Genomic DNA, 17,172 nt, shown 5'->3' on the forward strand with positions numbered 1-17,172 from the left:
ACTACTACTACTACTACTACTACTACTACTACTACTAAGATATTACTAAGATAACCTTACCTAATAACCACCACCACTATGTACTTCTACTACTACTACTACTACTACTACTACTACTACTACACTACTACTACTGTTGCTACTGCTACCCCACCATCATTACTACTACTACGATTACTACTACTACTACTACTACTACAACTACTACTACTACTACTACTACTGCTTAAGTGGGTCACGTCACGCCATGTTGTGCCATAATCGTAAAACAGGCTTTGCGAGACTCAATATTTTAAGATGAACAGCCTCATTTCAAGACCAGGAAGCTCCGACACGTCTATCTTTATTTTCTTCCTTTTTTTCTTTTTTTCTTCTTCTTTTCCGGTCAAATTGGCAAAAAGGAAATCCCGAGGTGGCAACACTGATGAGGTGAACGATGGTGATGAACTGGCAACTGTGCGTGTACTGGCTCCACACACGAACACACACCAACTCTCTCTCTCTCTCTCTCTCTCTCTCTCTCTCTCTCTCTCTCTCGTGAAAATTGTTACTTTAACGCAAATTTTCTACGAGCCAAGGTTGTTTTTGCCTCATGTTTCTGTTTTGTTTACGTCAGAACAGCTGATTTTAGTCAACAATATTTAGGAGATGATGGTACTGTGTTTTAAAGAGAGAGAGAGAGAGAGAGAGAGAGAGAGAGAGAGAGAGAGAGAGAGAGAGAGAGAGAGAGAGAGTGTGTGTGTGTGTCGTATGCCTATAATGTATGAATTAGCTAAATAGGTACGTATGCATGTATACTTCTAGTTATATATGTATATATGTATGAATGTATATATATGTAAGCATCTAAGTGTTAATTCCTGCAACCTTGTCTATGCAATACAAAAATACATCTAAGTACAGTCTTTATAATACAACACTCCATAGCTGTAATACACACAATTCTGTATGCATCTGATGTGAGGCATGCACTAAAACATACTTATTAATGAGTCTCAGGTAAGCTGCGGGGACAGGTGAAACTGAGGACTATTTACCTGTGAACTAATGAGTCTCAGGTAAGCCATGGAGACAGGTAAGGCTGACTAATTGTTATTTACCTGTCTACGAGTACTTCCACTCCCTTCCCCCCCGCACCTGATGTTGTCTGCAGATACCACACGCCATTTGTCACACGCGTTACGATACACCTTTCTTATTTATTAACGTACTTTTTCTTTAACAAAACTATACCTTTCTTTTCTTTTACATAGCTACATCTTTCTTTTGGAAAACCACGCCTTTTTGTTTATTTATTTATTTATCGTAAAACTAAACCTTTAATTTTAACAAAACTATAACTTTCTTCTTTTTACAAAACTACGGTTTTTTTTTTTTTTTATAAATATTCGCCTTTACTTTAACAAAACAACATCTTTCTTTTACAAAACTACGTCTCTCACAAAATTACGCCTCCCTTTTACAAAAGTGCTACTCTTTAACAAATCTTTTACAAACCTGCACCTTTCCCTTTCACAGCTGAGCCTCCACCATGCACGGATACACTTATTTGCACACCCACAATTCAACTACACTATCTTCCACCATTCTCAGAAACCCTAGTATTTGTATATTTACACACACACACACACACACACACAGTCTCTCTCTCTCTCTCTCTCTCTCTCTCTCTGTCCACGTGGGGATTAAAAAAAGGAACAAAAGCTTCGAAACACAAAGATAAAAAAAAAAAGTCGTTCAGGTCTCGAGTCAGTTCGAGACACGTATCGAGTCACTCATCGCAGTTTACTAGCCAGACTTCAAAAAGAGGCTGAGTTTATTTATGTTTGCGATAATACCTCTTAGCGCTCCACCTTCCTTTAATATATATTTTTCACTTGGCACATTTCCCTTTTTTTCCTCTTTATATATTACCGAGTCTCGCGTTACAGCAAAGCGATCGAAGATAATATCCATGCTTTTAAAATGCCAAATGTTATACGTGTAAAAATTTAAAGGGAGTGATACGATTATGCGGATAAGTATTACGTAAATCATTCTCTATTTTTTGGGGGGCGGATCATGCGCAGTATAATAAGAGGGAAGGTGTTTTTCTTGCGCATTTAATTAAGGAACGCTGCAGGTGTCTGATGAAGTAAAGGTGAAGGCGGAGGAGAGAAAGTGTACGTGAGAATACCTGTAAGGGGTGTAGGGGTGTAGAGAGAGAGAGAGAGAGAGAGAGAGAGAGAGAGAGAGAGAGAGAGAGAGAGAGAGAGAGAGAGAGAGAGAGAGAGAGAGAGAGAGAGAGACTTTTCCTACTTTTATTTATTATTTTGACAAGTAAAGTTATATAATTTTCAAGCAATTTTTGTGGCTTTACACGTTGAATCTCTCTCTCTCTCTCTTAATACGACAAACCCTCCATAATTTGACTTTTAAACGCATCAGAGACAAAACAAGGCCAAGGGCACGAACTAATTACTTAACAAGCCAATTGAAACACGTACGGCGATTCATTCCTTTCCACTCTGCCCTCATTAGTACAGACATCACACCTGTGGCTTACGTTTTCTGTGAGTTGGTGTGGCAGGTGAGTTGACGTGATTCTATGGAGTACGATTTTTGCGTCCTTAAGTATCTATGGGGCATTTGTTGGTATAAGAGAAGGTGATTGAGAAAGTTACTATAGATTAATACTGTTTTAAGGAGACGACCATTCTCTTATTGTATCTCTTATCTCTTAACCGCATTTCCTCCTGATATTTTTTTTTTTCAGTAATATTTCTCATTCTAAATAATTTCTTTGTCTCTATAGCCACTTTACCATTATTGTAATTTATAACGTAACCTAACTTAAACCACTAACACAATATACATTCATGAAACCGGTTATTCTTTTCCTTTATTCATTATTTCTTATCTGCATCCCCTCTTGATATCTTTTTCTGTAATATTTCCCATTCTAGATATTTTCCTCGTCTCCTAATTCACTTAACCATAATCTTAATATATCTAACGTGACCCATTTACACACGATACTTTTGTGAAGGCTGTCATTCTTTTCCTCTATCCCTTATTCCTAATCCATGCCCGCCCATGTGATATTTTGTCCGTGATATGTCTTCCTCTAAACACTTTTCTTCCTAATTCACTTAACCATAATCCTTAACTAAAACAACCCTACCATAGTTTTTCCTTGCATTTTTTTACATTTCTATCCGCCCCCATATGACCACCATGCTGCGGCGTTTACTTTTTTTAATCAACCAATAAATAAATAAAATAAATAAATAAATAAAATAAAAAAATAAAAATAATAAAAAAAGCAAAAGAAAAAAAAGAAAAATCCTAAACTAAATCGGAGCATGACCTAACCCATTAACACAATATACATTCATTACAGAGGCGTATGCTAAGAAAGAGGTCTGATAAAGAGTACTTGTAAACATAGGTGTAATTAGTAGAGGCGTAGACACGAATGGTGGCGGGGAACAAGCGTCGTGACTCGTGACTTGCAGCAAGGTGTCACTCTTGTAAGTACAGGATAAGGAATGAGGGGAATGGAGGGAAATGAGGGGTAATGAGGGGTAATGAGGGTCTATGTCTGATAAATAGAAGGTATGGTTGTCTATTAAAGTCACTTATGTAGGGAATAACAAAGGAATTACTAATCATCCTGCACATTTGCTATCAGTAATCCCCTGACCTGTGTGTTTATGTCGTCAGATGGACAGATTTATGGATCAGCTTTGTGGCGTGGACTGAATTATGGATGCGTGGAGAGATGGACGTGAAAAAAAAAAAAGGGGCGAAGAGAATAAGTTATTCAGTGTATTTGTTATTGGTAATTTTAGCATCCACGTTCAGGCTTTTCTTTTTCTATGAGTGAGTCAAGTTTATTTGTAGAACGAGTCGTGGATATTTATGATCAGTGAATTATGATAAGTATGTCGACATTAATGCAAATACCCTACAGAAAATAACAGCTTGGAATAATAACCCTGAAAATAAAAATTCTTAATAAACGCCTAATAATGAAATCCCTGACATATCTTTAAATAATATCTTGAAAAATCTAAATATTCTTAATAGATACTCACCTTAAATATGATACAGTATATCCCAACACCCACCATGACCTTAATAATGCCTCTAAACAATGTCCTTAGCGTCAGGGAATAGCTTTGTTGTGGCGTGTGTCCCTTAATCTCACCTGATCACCGAGACAATTAAGTGGTGCATAGCTAACGTAACTTTGCCGAACAGTGACAATAAACGCTCAAAGTCTTACAATGAATTTGGGGAGATTATACACAGTGACACGTTGCATTTCAGTAGGGATTCACAATACTGGCAGAGGCGTGGTGGAAAATCCGGCACAATTTCAGTAGACGCTCAGAATGTTGAAGAGCAAAAGGTGGAAAAATCAGTACATTTTCAGTAGAGTTTCAGAAATTTTTAGGAGAGGTGAGGTGGAAATTCGGTATATTTTCAGATTTTCAGAATGGTGGACACGCAAAGTGAAGCATTCCAGTTTTGAAAGACACGGCGCAGAGAGAAAGGCCAGTAATAAATGTCACTTGAATAAAATGAAAAAAAAAAATGCCACGTGGGAAATGACGCAAGAAGAAACAACACACAATAAAAGAAAACATAAAAAAAAATAAATAAATAAAGTAACACAGCTGAGATCACGACTTATTGAGTGCCATTTTTAACAGCCAAAATCCTTGACATATTTTCCAGTGACATGACTTGTACAATCTTTTCTTACACTGGAAAAACCCCGATGCTTTAGAGTATACATAAAAACAGCATTAAATTCCTCTGTGGTTCCCCGGCGCAGACAAAACAGTAAGGGAGGGAGGTCAAGTTCGAGTAATTTTCACACAGGAAAGAGTTAATGAGTAAATTACCACTCGTGAGTTTATGAATGAGTCAGTGAGGCATATAATTAACCTAGAAATGCATTGAATTCATTAAGTGAGTGTGGAATGTATACGTGGACAAAGGAGGTTTGTTAGGCGCCTTATGTGTGTCAGTTATCCTCGTGAATTTGTGGTCCTTTTCCTTCTATTATTCATTGCGTAGTTTATTTAAAGCATCCCATTATTGTCCATTTAAATAAACCATACGTATCATCTTTTGCTTTCACGAATATCTGAATTCTGTCAAGCATTTACATGTGCTCTGAATCATTAAGGATGCTCGTTCCGTCTGTCCATTTGTCTGTATGTCTGTCTGTCTGTACCTTCCTGCCTGCCTGCCTGTCTGTCTGTGTGTCTCGAGTTATTACAGCTGGGAGGTTTAATATTTTCGCGCTCTGTCTGTCTACCTGTCTATCTGTCTGTCTGTCTGTCTGTCTGTCTGTCTGTCTGTTTGTCTGTCTATCTGTCAGTTTGTCCGTCCGTCTGTCTGTCTGTCTGTCTACATGTTTATCTGTTTATCTGTGTCTCTGTCTGTTTTTCTGCCTGTCTGTCTATCTATATGTCTGTCTGTCTGTTTGTCTGTCCGTCTATCTGTCTCTGTCTGTCTGTCAGTCTGTCTGCATGTCTATCTATCTATCTGTGTCTGTCTGTCTGTCTGTTTTTCTGCCTGCCTGTCTATCTGTCTGTCTGTCTGTCTGTCTGTCTGTCTGTCTGTTTGTCCGTCTATCTGTGTCTGTCTGTTTGTCTGCATGTCTATCTGTTTATCTGTCTTTGTCTATCTGTCCGTTTTTTTCTGCCTGCCTGTCTGTCTGTCTGTCTGTTTGTCTGTCTGTTCGTCTGTCTGTCTGTCTGTCTATCTGTTCGTCTATCTGTCTGTCTGTCTGCATGTCTATCTGTCTATCTGTGTCTGTCTGTCTGTCTGTCTTTCTGCCTGTCTATCTGTCTGTCTGTCTATCTGTCTTTCTCATCTTATCACAACGACGAGGTCAAATATTTCAATACCTTTTAATATCGACTATCCAATATCTCTTCAGTATCCCTTTAAACTTGAACATCATACTGCCGTTCTCAGTGACAGTAGATGAAAATTGTTTAAGTATACCATGTAGTTGTCATTTGTCCACGTTTTCTTTTTTAAATATGGTGAAAATGTGTTACGTATTCCCCTACCTCACCTGTTGCATTCTTTAATACGTCAAGACTAAGCATTTTTCCTGGATTTGTGATTCTACCAGACTTTCTTGTTCATATTTTCTAATTTAGGTCTGCTGGTCTCTCTCTCTGTCTCTCTCTCTCTCTCTCTCTCTCTCTCTCTCTCTCTCTCTCTCTCTCTCTCTCTCTCTCTCTCTCTCTCTCTCTAATCTTTCCTTATCTCCACCTTCCACTCTCATTTCTCATTCATTCTTTCTTCCTCCTCCTTTGCCTCATTTCCGTATTCCTTCTTCCCTCCCTCCCTCCCTCCCTCCCTCCCTCCCTCGCCTTGCATAATCTTTCCTTCACGCACACCAACGTCTAATCTTGCCCTATTAACACTCTCCATCACGCCTTCCTTCCTTCCCTTATGACCTTACTCTTTTTCTTCCTACCTTTTTTCCTTCTCTTTTTTCTCGCCTCGCATTAGCTCGCTCTGTACCGTGCCTCATTTAATCCATTTTTCATCCCTTGCTTTCGTTATCACACCATGCATCATTGTAATGTAATACGGGAAAAAGATAAGAAGAAAAGAAAAGAAATGTATGAGAGGTTATAGTATTTAATATAAACTAGTTAAACCTAATATAACTTAACCTAACCTAACCTAACCTAACCTAACGTAACCTAACTTAACCTAGCCTAACTTAATTTAACCTAACCTAACTTAACCTAACCAAGCCAGTGGTTCTCCAACGGGGGGGGGGGGCATTCTCTCGGGGGAGCGCGAGCACAGGATGGGAGGGGAAAAAAAATCACGGGAAATCACGGACTCACTGGCTATTAGTACAAAGGAGATGCAGCAAGGGCTATCTATCTATGTCTATCTGATTCTATCTATCTATCTATCTATGGTGGCACAGTTGGGGTGGGAGTTGAGTAGATGGCGCAGGGAGGAGGGGGGCCCCAACTGCATTGAACCAGCTTTGGGGATGCTCAGCTTGCTAAAGGTTGAGAATCCCTAACCTAACCTAACCTAACCTAACCTAACGTAACCTAACCTAACCTAACCTAACCTAACCTAACGTAACCTAACCTAACCTAACCTAACCTAACCTAACCTAACCTAACGTAACCTAACCTAACCTAACCTAACCTAACCTAACCTAACCTAACGTAACTGACACCATGCCATACTATTATTTTTGTGATTTTTATATCTAGTCAAAAATTTCAGACATACACGTATTTTTCCCTCGGTTTTCTTTTTTTTTCGTTAAATTTACAAAAGCACGCCCGTCTGTCTTAATCTGGCAGACGAGACTTTTTTTAAAGTAAAATTGTATACTTTCTTGTTGTTTGTCATTACTGTTGTTGTATAATTACTTACCTGACGGAGACGCCACGTACAACCTCTTAACTGATTATATAAGAATGCAAAATTAACGACAAGCAAAACAGTGAAATATGCAATGCTAAAAAAAAAAATAAAATGGCTACTGTTTACTTTGTCATTACCCTATTTCCATTTATTTGTTTACCCATTTATTTATTTATTTATCCATTTAGTTATTTCTATTATTATTATTATTTTTTTTGTTGCTGTTGTTGTACTGTATGACGAAACATGTCGCAAGTTGTTTTCGCTCACTGAACTAAAGAAGTATTAAATGAATAAATAACGCGACCCCAAAAAATTAATAATAATAATAATAATAATAATAATAATAATAATAATAATAACAATAATAATAATAATAATAATAATAATAATAATAATAATAATAATAATAAATGCAGTCAAATAAAACCACAAGACAATCCATTAATAAAAGTAAATAATGAGTTAAGAAATTTAAATGTTTTGCATATCTTAGTGAGACGAACCTGATTATGCAATAGTATTACTGTTTTCCCTCCCTCACACCTTTCCTTCCATCACGCCACACTCTCAGCTCACCCTTTCACTGTGCCGCGGCCTCACCCTGCCTCATATACTTTGGTTTGCCCTTAAATAGTCTTTTAATCTCACCCTGGTCTATCTTTTTTTCATCTCTTCACCTCACCTCTTTCTAGCCTCACCCTTGTTCACCCTTAATTCCTGTCCCAACCTCACCCTGCTTCATACGAGTGCACCCTAGATTACCCACACTGGCTCACCTTTAAACCGCCTCAACCTTACTTAACCTTTCCAGCTCCACCCTGCCTTATACACCCTCGTTCACCCTGAATTTGTGTCTTTACCTCTTTTTTTTCATACGAGTACACCCTTATTTATCCTGCAGAGTCACAACTTCATCCTTTTCTCAATCTCACTATGTCTTATACACTCGTTCACCCTTCAGTCGTGTGCTAACTTCACTCTTTTCCTTCCTTACCCTGTCGCATACACCTCTTTCATCCTTCAATCGTGTCCTAACTTCATCCTGCTTCATACAAGTGCAGTGTCACAACTTCACCTTGCCCAGTCTTACCTCTGCAGCTTGGGTCGAGGAAGCACAGCAGGAAGGGATGCGACACCACCACAAACAAGACGGACAGCAGGAACCACACCACCATGATTACACACGTCAACCAGCCCTCCTCCTCCTCCTCCTCTCGCCTTCCCTCCCGCCTCGTCCCTGCTCTCTCACTCACCACAAGCTCTCTCGGGTCATCTTTTTCACTGTTTAGAGTTCGAGTGTTACTAATTAGTATTGTTTTCGGTGTTCACTGTCTGGTTTTGTGGTCACTGCAGTCCACGCGGCGTTGTGAGGTGTTAAATAGCCACTGGGTATAGAAATGCTGGAGTAGTGTTTACTCCTTCACTGCTCATTTCGGTTCATTTCGGTTTCTCGTACCCTGTCAGAAAAACTAGCTTGTGGGTAAGTTTTTGTATTATTTATTGTTTCTGTGTACATACAGTTTCTTCCTCTCATTTCGGCTCATTACGGTATTTTGTCATTCTGCCCCGCAATATTGATGAACGTTTCAGTATGCTATTATTAATCTATCTTGCGTCTATTCTCATGCAATGTCATACTCTCGTACTGCTATTTTTAGGCTGCCATTAGATTTTATAAAGTTCAAAGTCTGCATCGTTCAGTGCTTGGAACAGATCATAACATCGGTACTGGAACTTGCCACCTCGATCATGAACCACGAAGACGAACGAAAACAACGAACTCAGTAACAATAACAATACTAATTTAATGGACAAACCCGAAAAATAACACAACTTGACTATAGTATGTAGGTAAAATAGAAAAGAGAACATCTGAGGGCACCATTTCGTTTCGTCGCTTCAGGATGGTCGAGTTGAGTTCCAAGTTCCAACATGCAGACTACTGATCACTGGTGGCGCTGGTGGCGGAAGATGGAAGAGAGAGAGAGAGAGAGACGCATATAAACTTCTCAGAACTCCCTCATTCCTCCCTCCAGACACACGGATTATGTGATTTAGATAAGATAAGTGCCTCAAGAAATATCAGCGTGCGTGTGAAATGCGGTAGATGGCGGGAGTGTGGTGAGGAGTCCGTGTGAAGTGTAAAACGAGTAGAAGTGCCGGTTTCTTGTGATAGCGGGCGGCGTGTGCATGGCGGGCGAGTGTCTGTCTAGCAAATCTTCGTAATGTGGTGATTGTGCCGGTATTACACACTATGGTTTGAAACTTTATTGATGAATGAAAACGTGATTACATAGAGATTTACTGAAGTGTAGACAAAAAAATAGGAAATTGTTTTGGCAGCGTGCGGTGTGTGGTGGGGCCGGTGCGTCTAACAAGCCTTAGTAATGTGGTGATTGTGCCGTCTTTAATGATGAATGAAAGCGCGATTACATAGAGAATAAGGCGATATGGAAGAAAACGGAAAAGTGGTTCGTTTCGCAGTAAGAGTGATCTGTACAGTAGTGGCAGTGTTATTTCGTGTGGTGACTGCTGGCAGTTTTAGGATAGAAAACGAAGATGAGGGAAATTTGTTGGTAATTGAAAGCTTTAATTAAGGTTGTTCTACGTTTTCTTTTGCATCTTGTGTGTGTGTCTTAAGGGAATAGTGGTTGTCTGTACGTGTGTGTGTGTGTGTGTGTGTGTGTGTGTTGTGTTATGTGTAGAGAAAAGGATATGTCTGTTCATAACCGAAAAATGTGAAGAGATAATGCATCAGTAACCGAAAAACTGGGAAAGATGTCAGTAAATCCTCCCACCCGAAAAAAAAAAAGAAAAAAATGCGTAGCGAAAGGAAATGTGAAAAAAAAAAAAAAAAATGTGCGTCTGCAGTCTAAAAATGCGAAATTATATGCATGCAAAACCGAAAATCTCCAATAACTGCACCGGTAATCAGTAAAACGAAAAAAAAAAAAAAGCTGCGGAAATTGGGATAGGTGAGTGTCTGAGTTTGAAAAAAAAAATGATAATGAATAATAGAAATGGAAATAAGTCGTGAATGAAAAGTTAATATGATTAATAAGTGAAAAGCTAAATATGATTAATAAATGAAAAGCTAAGGTTAATTAAATGAAAAACGGAAGTATGTGTATGAAATGCGAGAAAAAATTAATGCAATGGCTAAAAAAAAGTCATGTATTGGCAAAAAAAAAAAAAAAAAAAAAAAAAAAAAAAAAAAAAAAAAAAAAAAAAAAAAAAAAAATATATATATATATATATATATATATATATATATATATATATATATATATATATATATATATATATATATATATATATATATATATATATATATATATATATATATATATATATATATATATATATATATATATATATATATATATATATATATATATAAAATGGCTGTAAGATTAATATACTGACCGAAAATTAATCGCAAAATTAGAATATTGTCTGGAAAATAAATACACCGTTTAGAAAATCAATACAATAGATGGAAAAAAATCAGTAGTGTATTTAAAAAAAAAATATAAAAGAGAAATACAACTGAACATAAAAAAAAACAATAAAAAAATCAAGTGCAAAATGAAAAAAAGTGAAGAAAAGTATAAAATAGAAAAAAAAAAAAAAAAAAATCCTAAATTACTGACGACTGTATGTAAAAAAGGAAACAAATAATGAGGGGGAAAAAAAAATGTGAGCTCGTAAGTAAAAGAAGAGAAAAAAATATGGAAGGAAAATTAAGACGAAGGGAAAATGAAGGCACGAAATTACTGCTGAGTCGGAAGAAGAAGAAGAGGAGGAAGAGAAGGAGGAAAAAGAGGAGGAAGAGGAAGAAGACGACGACCTACTTTAGTTTCTTCTTCATCTCCAGGTAAGGTGAGTAATATTCTCCGACTTTACCTGTTGTATTTTTTTTCCTTTTTCCTTTTTTTTGTCTTGCCATGTATGTGTTTTTTTTTCTTATTTTATTAACATTTTAATTTATTGTTATTTATGTTGTTACTATTTTTTTTGTTTACTGTTGTTTGTGGTTTCATTTATTTTCACTGATGTTTCTAATTTATATTTTCTCGATATTTTATCATATGATTCTATGTCTGTACTTTTTATTTATTTATTTGGTTAATTTAGTTTCGACCAATTAGCGAAGGTGGAAATTCGTAAAGCAACCTAACATATCCTAACTTCACTATAACCTGACTAAATCAACCAGAACCTAACCTAACTAAACAAATTATAACCATCATTAGTAAAGTTAAACTACAAATTTATTAATACCTTATTGATTTATTAATTTTATTTATTTACTTATTTTTACTGGCAAGGAGTAGCTTATTCCTGTCCCTCCATAAATTCAGCTTAATGCGTAACTACGTTTTTTATTTTTATTTATTATGTTTTTTTTAGTCGGTAATGATGTGTAGGGGCGTATGTTTTCCTTAGCTGTTTTTGTTTTACCTGCTGGTACGATTTTTTAAGGTACTCGTACGAAATTCCGTTTTCTTTAAAGATTTTCTCGTACAAATTATTCCTGTTATATTCATCTACTACTACTACTACTACTATTATTACTACTACTACTACTACTACACTATTAAGTTATTGTCTTCAGTGCTATTACTATCTATCGAACTACGCGTTTATTTATTTATTAAGCTATTTATTTATTTATTTATTTTTTGTTCTCGATAAGCGTTACCTTCCACTACAACAAATGAATGGAGGAAAGGAGGTACTTGGATTCTTAGGGAGGGTTGGTCCTGGAGGGGAATGATGATGATGATGATGATGATGACGACATGGTGTTAAATTAAGACAAACACAAATGAAAGCAATTATCATAAACAAAGAAAGGAAATGGGTGGAAATTCTCGTACGTTAAATAGAAAAAAATAAATAAGAAAAAAAGACATGATTTGCTTTATAATCTTAGTCATTATCATTTTTCATTTTCATAGTCGTGTGGAAAAATCTGATTCGCCACATCACCTCACTTCATGTTTATTAATTTATTTATATCTCATTTTATTATATTTACAGTGCATGGTGCTTTGTCTGGTCCTCATATATAGTATAAATAGATATTTATTTATTAATGCATCTATTTATTCACCTTATTTTATTTAATCTATTTTATTGTGTATCATGAGTGACAATGGTGAGTGGCGGGGTCAGGCTGCCTCACAACACGCTCGTCCATTGTGAGGCTGCCCAGAGTGATGGGGAAATGGCTGCTTCCTGTCACTGTCTGAATGGCATTAATTTCTCAATGCGGGGAATCCACTCTTGCTGCACTGCGCCCTGATTAACATTAAACAGCCTCGTATGTACGTCTGGCGGCGTGAGAGCTTTTCCGTTCAATATATAATGTGTTGTTGAAAGGAAGGAAGGAAACAATTAAGCAGAAAAGAAAAAAAAATCAATTCTCGCATGCAAAAAGAGAGAGAAAAAAAAAACAACAACATGAAATCAGTCCTACGTGTACAGAAATATATGTTAGTAGTGTGTCATGTTATTTTCTATACCGCATTTAAATGAAAATTAAACTGAATACGAAAGTGTACATAGGATTCGTTAAGTTTCGTTTTCTTTTTGGTTTCCCCATTGACAGTCATTTTCTATACTGCGGGTGCTCCAAGAATAACAGAAAACATATTTTTTTAACGTAGACTAAAATGTACAGAAAATACAACAATATAAACAGTTAATAGACTAAATACTCACAGAAGGGGTTGATAAGATAGTCGAAGATACTCTTATTTCTTGTAGGGATGGGTGTGCTGGTGGTGGTGGTGGTGGTGGTGGTACTAGATGTGGAGGTGGAGGTGGGTGCTCTGTCCTCCACCTCGTCCTTCTCTAACTCCTTGTGTGGAGTTTTGGTGTCAACAATGTCATTACCTGTGTCCTCGGGTATGGCATTGTCTTTCAAGAGTGCGTTCATGAGGACGAGAATTGCATCATGGGAGACCTGAGAATCGCCAATATCTGTGAAGGAAGACGAGGGTGCAGACAGTGAGTATGGAAGGAAACTACAGCAGGCAGTGGTGGTGGTGGTTGTGGAGGAGGAGGAGGAGGAGGAGGAGGAGGAGGAGGAGGAGGAGGATAGTTCATGGGAGACTCGGATAGAACATGTAATTTTGAAGAATGGGTTCACTACAGGAAAACATTATTATTCAAACCTATTTCCGTAACTTTTGAAAGGTCGCTGCAGTCTTATTTAGTGAACGTCCAGGAGTGGTGCAACTCCCGGCTTGGAAGTGTTTACGTGAGGGTACATTGGTAACTTCACGGAGATAATAACGCGCTGGGTGAAATAACTGGAAACCCCTGAAAGGCTGTTAACGTAACCTATCGGAAGAGCCTTGCAGTCAGGAGAGTGGCTGTCATCCCCCTGGACGTCCCATCTGCAGGTTTGTGGGGCCTCATCGTATCATCTTTCCGCATATCAAATCTTAACAAAACGTCGGACAGGGAAGCTATTTGGCAGTGGATGTTTGAGACGCTGACCTGTTTGGCAAAAATATTCTTCGATATCATATGTGGGTAATAAAGACATAAGAGTATATTTTTGCCGGGGGTCTCAAACATACACTGCCAAAATAGCATCCTTGTCCGACGCTTTATTGAGATTTGACTTGCGAAAAAAGATACGACACAGCTCCCGAAACCTTCAGTAACTGCCTGCAACAATCTTTGAAAATGTTATGAATACGATCTTGAATAATAACGTTTCCAGTGTATTGGAGTATACGCAAGAATTCCGAATGTAGGTGTGAGCTGGGACGTGGAAATTTTAACTGACAGCTTGTTCAAGGGTATAGAGTGTAAGGTATTTAAGTTTCACAGGCAAGAAATAGGGTCAAAAGTGAATTAGGTATCTAATTTTGTGCCAAAGTGGAGAGGGAAGAGTGGAGGGAGGGGAGGGAAGGGGAGGGAGGGAGGGAGGGCTTCACAGGTCATGTCAAAGAGTCATTCAATGGTCTAATGGCATCATTATATGGAATCAGATACTTAAGAAAATAAGAAAAGAATCATATTTTTCTTTCATTACACAAATACGAGTATATGAAAGTTTCAAGGTACACAAAAAGAAGAAAGGTAAAGCAAATCATCAAGAATAATATATATACAAAAAAGAAAAAAACAATAGTACAAAACAAGAGAATTATTAAATATATGCGGTAACAAGAAAGTCGTCACATAATTTTTAGCACTCGTTAGCATCATCCTCACTGCATACGTGTTAATATTTCATGTAACAGTATAAGTTTCAGCTATTTACATCAGCAGCGGTTACGTGTGTGTGTGTGTGTGTGTGTGTGTGTGTGTGTGTGTGATAATGTTTCGTTCGTGCCATGTTGTTTGTCATTATGATGATGTCAGATCACGCGCACACACGCGCGCACACACACACACACACACACACACACACACACACACACACACACACACAGTAGAAAAGAAAGAACTTAAAAGGCTGAGAGAAAAACAAGAAAGTAAACGAAAACGAAGATAGAGAGAGAGAGAGAGAGAGAGAGAGAGAGAGAGAGAGAGAGAGAGAGAGAGAGAGAGAGAGAGAGAGAGAGAGAGAGAGAGAGAGAGTCACACAGGTATAGTCACAAGGCGTCATGAATCTTAGAGGTCAGGTGAGGCGATGAGTTGAGTCACCTTCACTACCTTGTCCTTGTCACGTGGGTTGTCAGCCTCCTGGGAATGAAGATTAGAGGTGGCATGCAGTTTGTGTGTGTGTGTGTGTGTGTGTGTAGAGGTGGCATGCAGTGTGTGTGTGTGTGTGTGTGTGTGTGTGTGTTGTAGGACTGTGATTAGGACATGCAAATGGTAGTGCAAGAAACGGAGGTAAAAAAAAAGCGAGTGTGCGGGCAGACAAGCACACACACACACACACACACACACACACACACACACACACACACACACACACACACACACACACACACACACACACACACACACACACACACACACACACACACATGCCAACCATAACAAAGCCACATAGCCAAGCCAACAGAAGCCCAGTGCAAGCAAACGTGTTAAGGCGACCAGCGTGATGTGGCCCGACCAGCGGCAGTCCCTTCCTGAGAACCTTTGACGGCCGCGGAAGACAGAGACTGAAGCGCTGACTTACCTGAGTTAGTAGAGGGTACAGTTGCCTAAAGTACTGATGTCATATTGGTAATGCATAGGGAAGAAAATATGTATCAGAGAATGACCTGTTTTTAACACGTGCCCAGTTCTTGATCTTAGCGAATCTTACATTTTTTTTTTATCTTTTTATTTAAGGGACACTGGCCAGGGGCAACAAAAAATTCGGAAAAGACCCAATAGAGTGCCAGTCCCAAAACAGAGGTAAAAAAAAAAAAAAAATAGATAAAAAAAAATGTAAGATAATATTAGTAATCAGTTCACGTGGTCAATAAAAAAAAATATCCTAACTCCATGACATCAGTACTAAGAACAACTCAACTTACGCACATCCTTCAAGACACATAGACACAGACTGTACTGGAAACATTAAAACCTCACTCTCTCTCTCTCCACCACACCTGTCCTCACCTGGCACGATAGCGCGGGCCACATCGAACACATTGAGGGCCCGACCATGATCCACGCTTCTGAAGGCCTCGTCCAGCCTCCTCGGGTCCCTCATGCCCTCATCCAATGCTCGGTAGATGCGCGTATAGTTATTGTAGTCACTGCGAGACAAGTCCAGGAAGCGGGAGTTGACTCTGCGTGAGGAAGCCGCCGTGCAGTTTGCCAGGAGGAGGAGTAATAGGATGGAGTAGAGTGTGGGTCTTCTGTGTGAGGGGCGTGGCGCTAACGTGTCTCCGGGATCCATGGCGTAGGGCGGCGTGTAGGGCGACCGGACACTCACACCTGCAGGAGTAATACATGCGAGTTTGTGAAGGCAGTAAAAGGTTTGAAGAGATATAAAGGATTGTAAAGGATCATCTACCACCTGTCTTCTGTATCTCATGCTTTTTATCGTTATCTTTCTACTGTGCTTTATATTTTATTTAATTATTCTTCCTTCTCTTTTGACACCTGACCCATCTGTCTGTTTTCAAGTTCATCTGTTCGTTCGTTCATACAGCAGCAGTTCTTTCGGTTCATACGTAGTCATTTGGTGTAACTACAACTAAAATATGATAGGAAATTTAAGTATAATAGGAAATTTAAGTATAATATGAAAGAAGAGTTAAGATATACTGTACTGTTACTGATATTTGTGGAGTGTGTATGAATGCTTGAGAGAGAGAGAGAGAGAGAGAGAGAGAGAGAGAGAGAGAGAGGAGAGAGAGAGAGAGAGAGAGAGAGAGAGAGAGAGAGAGAGTGGGTTAAGTGCATCCTCCTTTCACTTCACCTTTACTAAAAAAAAAAAAAGGAAAAGAAAATTGTAATAGTGAAATAAATATAGCTTGTCTAACGCACACGTAATCAGACAAAAATTACATCCTTTCCACATTACAATGATAAAACTATAGAAAAAAAAAAAAAACGGGGTATCATCTCGTTCACCTCAATAAGTGCACACAAAAACATAACTAACAGTAAACACAAATTACCACTATGCTCTATGCTCCCGGACACTTTGACACATACACACACACACACACACACACTATAGTAATGACAGCAGTAACCACAGGCATTACAGGTACACACACACACACACACACACACACACACACACACACACACACACACACACACACACACACA

At 38.2% G+C, this 17,172-nt stretch overlaps 1 protein-coding gene and 1 long non-coding RNA gene across 6 annotated transcripts in view; one reads left to right on the forward strand and one right to left on the reverse strand.

Moving 5' to 3' along the window:
- LOC135089251 (serine proteinase stubble-like) overlaps positions 1–17,172 on the reverse strand; it is a 113,945-nt gene that overhangs the window by 65,185 nt on the left and 31,588 nt on the right. For all 5 annotated transcript variants that reach the window (XM_063984694.1, XM_063984696.1, XM_063984699.1 and 2 more), the window contains exons 2-3: positions 16,006–16,326; positions 13,153–13,413 (exon numbers count right to left, since the gene is read on the reverse strand). In XM_063984694.1, coding sequence (XP_063840764.1) covers positions 13,153–13,413; positions 16,006–16,326 — 582 coding nt within the window. The remainder of the gene's footprint in view (positions 1–13,152; positions 13,414–16,005; positions 16,327–17,172) is intronic.
- LOC135089252 (uncharacterized) overlaps positions 10,840–17,172 on the forward strand; it is a 149,179-nt gene continuing 142,846 nt past the window's right edge. The window contains exon 1 of the long non-coding RNA XR_010261428.1: positions 10,840–11,299. This is a non-coding gene — a long non-coding RNA (uncharacterized LOC135089252). The remainder of the gene's footprint in view (positions 11,300–17,172) is intronic.

The sequence above is a fragment of the Scylla paramamosain genome, chromosome 32 (assembly GCF_035594125.1).
Source record: "Scylla paramamosain isolate STU-SP2022 chromosome 32, ASM3559412v1, whole genome shotgun sequence".
NCBI lineage: Eukaryota > Metazoa > Arthropoda > Malacostraca > Decapoda > Portunidae > Scylla > Scylla paramamosain.